General features: G+C 34.4%; 1 protein-coding gene across 5 annotated transcripts in view; it reads left to right on the forward strand.

Annotated features, from left to right (window-relative positions):
• The window catches only part of LOC107617291 (dihydrolipoyllysine-residue acetyltransferase component 1 of pyruvate dehydrogenase complex, mitochondrial), an 8,306-nt gene extending 4,896 nt beyond the window's left edge, over nucleotides 1-3,410 (forward strand). For 4 of the 5 annotated variants that reach the window (XM_016319025.2, XM_016319024.2, XM_016319026.2 and 1 more), the window contains 12 exons: nucleotides 112-181; nucleotides 386-784; nucleotides 1,007-1,067; nucleotides 1,158-1,202; nucleotides 1,285-1,368; nucleotides 1,534-1,610; nucleotides 1,856-1,918; nucleotides 2,090-2,160; nucleotides 2,272-2,332; nucleotides 2,501-2,561; nucleotides 2,640-2,720; nucleotides 2,960-3,410. In XM_016319025.2, coding sequence (XP_016174511.1) covers nucleotides 112-181; nucleotides 386-784; nucleotides 1,007-1,067; nucleotides 1,158-1,202; nucleotides 1,285-1,368; nucleotides 1,534-1,610; nucleotides 1,856-1,918; nucleotides 2,090-2,160; nucleotides 2,272-2,332; nucleotides 2,501-2,561; nucleotides 2,640-2,720; nucleotides 2,960-3,018 — 1,132 coding nt within the window. In that variant the 3' untranslated portion in view covers nucleotides 3,019-3,410. The remainder of the gene's footprint in view (nucleotides 1-111; nucleotides 182-385; nucleotides 785-1,006; nucleotides 1,068-1,157; nucleotides 1,203-1,284; nucleotides 1,369-1,533; nucleotides 1,611-1,855; nucleotides 1,919-2,089; nucleotides 2,161-2,271; nucleotides 2,333-2,500; nucleotides 2,562-2,639; nucleotides 2,721-2,959) is intronic. The other variant, XM_021110392.1, reaches the window with a different exon arrangement.

Here is a 7,782-nt window from a genome sequence, read left to right on the forward strand (position 1 = left end):
TTTACAGACCAAACTTTTAGCACAAATTTTACAAACATTATTTATTTATTTATTTATTTTGATCTGTCAAACATGCTTTATTTTTACTCATGCCTATCATCTGGGTTCTAGATACTTGGCTAAGATACTTGCACCAGAAGGTTCAAAAGAAGTGGCAGTTGGACAACCTATTGCAATAACAGTAAGTCTGGAAATTCTTTTTTGTAACTTAAATTCAACATAAAGTATATTTGTGTAAGAGTAGGATCTTAACATTTTGTTCCTCTTCCCATGAAAGGAAACATCTAACAATATTTTATCTACGTATTGGTTGGTTTGTCCTTTCTCTTTTTTCATGACATGCACTGGATTATAAAAATACTTATGGTACTTGGTGTAATGCAAGGTTGAAGATGCAGGTGATATTGAAGCTGTAAAGAATTCTAGTGGTAGCAGATCTGCAAGCAAAAATGAGCAGACCACCAAACATGATACTAAAACTGAGGTGAAACCACAGAAAACTAGTTCAAAAAGAATTAGCCCAGCTGCAAAGTTGCTAATTTCGGAATATGGATTGGATGCATCGACAATAAATGCCTCTGGTCCACATGGCACTTTACTGAAAGGGGATGTTCTGTCTGCAATTAAATCAGGAAAATTGACTCCAAAACCTTATTCAGCTAAAGAGAAGGCATCACCATCTCAAAGTCATCAACAATCTGCAGCATCACCAGAGTCAAAGTCTGCTTCTGCCTCAAAGCAGTCAGATGCATATGAAGATCTTCCCAATAGTCAAATTCGCAAGGTTGGTCTGATGAATTTTCTGTTAAACAAGAGGAAGGCTCCTCAAATCCTTTTAGAGGCATGTTGTATTTTAGTGAGAAGTATCCTTGCTAAATAACGATATGTAAAGAGCATTCAAAGGGTCTTTGTGAAGCCGCCGTTTGTTTGCTTTTATTTGGAGTTAAATGCTTTCATATTTAGGGAGAAATGTTTGTCATAACACCTATTTTTGAATGTTATGCAGGTTATTGCAAAGAGGTTGTTGGAATCAAAACAAAACACACCACACTTGTATTTATCATCAGGTTTTAATTCTCCTATGCCTTTCATATTAGTCCAACCTAATTCATATGTACACTAACTAGCTATTATATCTTTTCACTGCCATGAGTTAGATGTTACTTTGGATCCTCTTCTCTCCCTTAGAAAAGATCTTAAAGGTATGGACTAGTAAAATTTATTACTATTGTTCCTAGTACATTTGCAATCCGGTATATTCTTTATTTTTCCCGTTGATTGCAGAGCAGTATGATGTTAAAGTTTCGGTGAATGACATTATTATCAAAGTTGTAGCAGCTGCTCTCAGAAATGTCCCAGAAGCAAATGGTAAACAATTCTCTCTTACTGTCTTTTGATATATGTGTTATTCTTGACTTGGTTCATTCATTAGTGTCCATAGTCCTGCAATTGCTCTTTACAAACCTATTCATGGAACTGAATTATTCTCCATAGGAGTTTGTAATTTTGAAATCCTTTTTTCTGTTATGGCAGCATACTGGGATGCTGAAAAGGGTGAAGTTGTTTTATGTGATTCTGTTGACATATCTATAGCGGTTGCCACTGAGAAGGTAATGGATAGTGTTTGAACTGTTAGTATGATTTTATAGAGAAATGCTAGGTGAACAAGTTATTTTTGTAACCAAGTACAACCAAGTCTTTCTTCTTCTTATGCCTCTCCTCCTTTCCCTTCTTCTTCTTCAACTAATATCAATCCTTAAGTTATTGAACCAACTTGGTTGAACTTGATTACCAAAATGACTTGGTCATGTAGCATCACCGTATTTTATAAAGCACTCAAATCTCATGTCTACAGGGCTTGATGACTCCAATAATAAGAAATGCTGATCATAAGACAATATCTGCCATCTCGTCTGAGGTAATTTATAGTCATCTATATAGGTTTCTGTATAATGACTGTATCGGGACATCTTATCTTGTTTGTGTTGAAATTTAGGCAGTCACATTCATTCTAGATTAATTGAAAATTTAGAAAGCAAATACCTTTATTTACTTCTTGAAAATCTTCAATAATTTGTTGATTGTTTAGGTCAAGGAACTAGCAGCAAAGGCACGTGATGGCAAGTTGAAGCCACAAGAATTCCAAGGGGGTACTTTTAGGTGAGCTGACCTCATTGTTTGGCAGGCTTAGAAATTCCCCATTCATCCTTTTTTTAGGGGAAAAAGAACATACTATTGTAAAGTAATAACCCTGAGCTTTGTACAATGCAGCATTTCAAACTTAGGAATGTATCCTGTGGATAAATTCTGTGCTATTATAAACCCCCCACAGGTACTCGCTATATCTCTATCTCTACACACACACACTCGCCCTGGCAAATATCCCCATATACTGCTCACAATCTATATAAATTTTACTTAGTACAGGGGCGGAGCGGAGTAGCCTTTGTGGATGTTCAAACTTAAAAAAATGATTGTTGTTTCTTACTATATGCTGCAGGCTTGCATTCTTGCTGTAGGGAGGGGCAACAAAGTTGTGGAACCAATAATTGGATCTGATGGTATGAGTTAATGGATGTTCTGTATGTCAGTTAATCTTATAATTTTCATTTGTTTTGACATTGGTTATTATTCATTAGGAATTGAGAAGCCAGCAGTCGTCAATAAGTTGAACTTAACATTATCGGCTGATCATCGTGTTTTCGATGGCAAAGTTGGAGGTATGTCTAATTAGGTGGCTATTAAATTAATGTTGGAACCAATAAGTAATAAATTAATTAGATTAATTTAGTAGTTAATAAATAATCTGTTGGTTGAATTAGTTTGATAATTGATTAACGCACAAACCAAAAATGGAACAATTCTTCACCATAATGCCCTAAATTGACTACATTCCATTAATAATTGGCAACTGAAGACTGATTAAAGGGTGCTTATGTGCGTTGATTTGATTTTGCAGGTGCATTTCTCTCTGCTTTGAAATCAAACTTCAGTGATATAAGAAGGCTTCTTTTATAAATTACACACAACAAACTTTCCTTGATTGATTGATTGGAGTTATGACCAATCGATATGGATGCAGAGCCTGACCCGAACTTGCATAGCATCCCCATTTTTTCTTTTGTCCTTTACAATTTTATTTCCTCATCTGAAACAGTTTTTGGTGGTTTTGCCATATCATTCTCTGTTAAATAATATCTTGGGTCTAATTCCTGAGAATAATACAGGTTGAGGTTCTAACAGTGAGGTTTCCAACAATTGAGTTTGAGCATGTTGGTAATTTTGTTCACTAAGCCAATTTGGTGATGTTCAATTTTGTATAAACATCTATGTAAAAATGGCCATGCAATAGCAACATTTAGATGAATAAAGATTCCTTTCTGGTGCTGAATGAAAATGTTTTTGTACTACTTTAGCAGTTCTTAAATGTAATCATTTCTGAAGTTTGGCTTGCAAAAGGATTTTATCTCGAGTAGCTAGAAATTTTATATGAAATTCATGGAAGAGACGAAAAAAACTATACTAGCTATGATGGAAGGATACTGACACGGACACGGGATACGACACGATACTGGATATGCCAATACGCGAATTTTAAAATTTTATAAGACATGGGGACACGCATACATATAAAATATAAAGTATTTTTTAAACAAATCGTAATGATATTTTGATATTTTATTAATATTAAAATATAAATTCAAGTTTCCAGTCCACACTTCATTCACACGCGCACTCATCTCTCTTTGAATGGAACGTAAACTACACGCGCCCCACTCAACGGTTGCTCTTCGCAAAATAGCGCTCTTTAATGGCGCACTCTTCCACTTCTCCAAACCCTTCGAAGAAAACACAAACCGTCCGTTTTCGAGCAACATTCCAAACTGCAGAGATAGGACTCGTCGCGAAAATTAGAACTCTCCATCAACACAACATAGAACTCTCGATCAACAATTTCCAGAAAAAACGAAGTTATAATACTCAAGGTACGTTACGTTACTATTTTACTCATATTGTATATTTTCCACATTTCGAAAACGAAGAACTAGGTTTTACTATTCTTCTACGTTCTTCTAGGTTTTACTGTTCTTCTTGTTCTAGGTCTCATTTTACAGTTTTTAATGTTCTACTTGTTCTAGGTTTTATTGTTATTCTTGCTTCTAGGTTATTCTGTTCTTCTTAGTTGTTCTAGGTGTTACTGTTCTTGTTGTTCTAGTTCTTCTGGTAACTGATTTTTGGGAGTATATTGCGTGATTTGGTGGGTGTATATTGAGTATTTTGTTAGGTGTATATAGCATAATTTGTTGGGTGTATATTTCTGAACTGATATACTGTAATATAGTCAACATTTGCAACTGTTCTAATATTTGCTTGTCCATGGGTGTATATTGCTTGACCTTGTAATGTTGCTTGACCTTGTATATTAATCCATGTTTGAGTGATATCTGACTGATATCTATGGGTGTATCTGACTCATATCTATGGGTGTATCTTACTGATATCTATGAGTGTATTTTTCATTTCAGAAAAAATGGCAGGCAGAAACCAAGCTGAAAAAAATGTAAGAACAAATATATGTCTTAGATGAAATCAGTTTTATATAATAGAAATATATCTGACTATAATTTTGCTTTGTTTACAGCAAATCAAAGACCTTAAGTGTGCAACACATTTGTTAAGTGAGAAATTCAGAAACATGAGCGAGGAGAAGAAAACAATTGTTAGGGATTTGGGATTTGGTGGCCTGATGCACATCCCGCCGCTAAGGGTGCATCACCAAATTGTCAGATAAATTCTAAGGATATTGACACTGATTAATATAAATGTTATATAGTCCTGTAACAAATTGAACACATGCTGTAAAAATTTTTCAATTATAATCCAGTTTATTGTAAAATTTCTTTCAATAATTAAACTCTCTCTGCTGTATTCAAAATGTATGAATTACAGGAACTATAATATGAAGGAAAACATCAAACCAAATATACACCCATAACCTGCCATTTTTTACACCCAAAGAAAGTTGAATATACACCCAAAAATCTATCCCCCTGATGCTTTATCCCTAAAACTCTGAACCCTAAACACTTAAAACCTAAACCTTAACCCCTAACTTGTAAACCCTAAAACCTAAACCGTAAACCCTAAAACCCTAAACCCTAATACCTAAAACCTTTAAACCGTTGTAAAAAAAAAAAAAAAAACAAACAGTATTTTATAACATAAAAACAAGATTCTGAAGTATATATATGTATATATATGTAAAATGTGAAATACAAGAAAATTCAGAAATACACCCAAAAAAACACTACTTTTACATCCAAAAGAATGCATGCTCTCGCTCTTTTGTGTGCTTCTCATCCCTGCCCAGAAGTGGTGATCCAGATAGATTGGAATCCATATATGACGGTCTTCATAGAGATCTGCAGTACACCCAAACACAGACTCTAAATACACCCGAAAAAAAATTAAATTTACACCTCTGCTGCAGATTTTAAACAAACATTACCTGAAAGCCACTTGTTGTCCACAAGACCAAAATTCAGCAGAAAATCATTCCAATTCCTATCAAATAAGTCTTTAAGCACACCCACGCTTCTCGCACTTCTCTCGTAATGTAATTCCTCACATCCTTTTCAATAAAATTTAACAAACTGGTCATCAACAGAGAGAGGCTGCAGAATACACCATGTCAAAAACAAAAAATACACCCAATCATGTCTGATCTAATACACCGAACGACAACAACTCAACTAAAATAACAAAAAAAGCCATAAACTGTAAATACACCCACACTTCCCCCAAAAATACACCCAAAAAAGTTTGATCTACACCCGAGCGTCTGCTATAAATTGCAGATAATTAATCAAAACTAATACATTAGATTCAATCCACAGATTTATGTTCACGCGTTAGTTTCGCAGTCAATGTTCACGAATTATTCAGCTACACAATGCTATACAAATAACTGAAACAAAATTCAGAGTAATCATATGTAAATCGCTCTCGCTCCTTTGTGTGCTTCTCATCCCTACCCAGAAGTGGTGATCCAGATAGATTGGAATCCATATATGACGGTCTTCATAGAGATTTGCAGAATACACCCAAACACAGACTCTAAATACACCCGAAAAAAAATTAAATTTACACCTCTGCTGCAGATTTTAAACAAACATTACCTGAAAGCCACTTGTTGTCCACAAGACCAAAATTCAGCAGAACATCATTCCAATTCCTATCAAATAAGTCTTTAAGCACACCCACGCTTCTCGCACTTCTCTCGTAATGTAATTCCTCACATCCTTTTCAATAAAATTTAACAAACTGGTCATCAACAGAGAGAGACTGCAGAATACACCATGTCAAAAACAAAAAATACACCCAATCATGTCTGATCTAATACACCCGAACGTCTGCTATAAATTGCAGATAATTAATCAAAACTAATACATTAGATTCAATCCACAGATTTATGTTCACGCGTTAGTTTCACAGTCAATGTTCACGAATTATTCAGCTACACAATGCTATACAAATAACTGCAACAAAATTCAGAGTAATCATATGTAAATCGCTCTCGCTCCTTTGTGTGCTTCTCATCCCTACCCAGAAGTGGTGATCCAGATAGATTGGAATCCATATATGATGGTCTTCATAGAGATCTGCAGAATACACCCAAACACAGACTCTAAATACACCCGAAAAAAATTAAATTTACACCTCTGCTGCAGATTTTAAACAAACATTACCTGAAAGCCACTTGTTGTCCACAAGACCAAAATTCAGCAGAAAATCATTCCAATTCCTATCAAATAAGTCTTTAAGCACACCCACGCTTCTCGCACTTCTCTCGTAATGTAATTCCTCACATCCTGAGGTTGAATCATCCATTATCTTCAAAACGAGTTCAAACTTTGATTTCAGAAACCAGAAAATCGAAAAGAAAACGAAGCTGGAGTTACAGAGAGAGAGGAACTAACGTCAATGACGAAGAACAAACCAGTGAGGAAGGAGGAGAAAAGAACGATCGAAAAAGCAGGGGAAGACGCGCGAGAAGAAGAACGAGCAAATTTGGAAAGAAGGAGATATATAGCGCGTGTAAGGGACGTAGCACTTGCAACGTGTTTTGGGGAGTTAGGGGTTAATTGACTTGTAATGCTTACAAGCCCTAATTGCTTGTATGTAGAGCTTTTCCGTTTTTTGTTTTATTAAATAATAATATATACTATTTCTAAATTTATTTTAAGAATGTTTGTTAAGAATAAGATTAGATACATTAATATGTGATGGTATTTTGGTGTGTCTAAACATGTCCAGAAAAAATTTTTTTATTTTTTATTAAAACACGGTTGGATATAACAGACACGCATGTCGGACAATGTCGATAGGTATCGTGTCGGACAATATCAATAAATATCGTGTCCAAAATGTGTGACACGCGAATACGTTAACTCAGCAAAGTGTCATGCTTAATAGTATACTAACAACTCAGTCCTCGCAGATAAACCTGTCCTTAAAACTTATGGCATCAATCTAGTATTTACTGGAAGTAACTTATATACATACCTGATTAGTTTTTAGATTTGGTTGAGTAATGAGTACTACACCCAGTATATCATTTTAAGATAAAATTCATTATACTTCTCTGCTAACACAATTAGTATATTATGAAGTTTTCATTTAAATAATTATAAATTATAAAATTTATAAACAAATTAATAAAAAATATATTTTATATTAATTTTAAAATGTTATTTATTAAATTATTTTATTATACATTTT

The sequence above is a fragment of the Arachis ipaensis genome, chromosome B09, assembly GCF_000816755.2.
Source record: "Arachis ipaensis cultivar K30076 chromosome B09, Araip1.1, whole genome shotgun sequence".
NCBI lineage: Eukaryota > Viridiplantae > Streptophyta > Magnoliopsida > Fabales > Fabaceae > Arachis > Arachis ipaensis.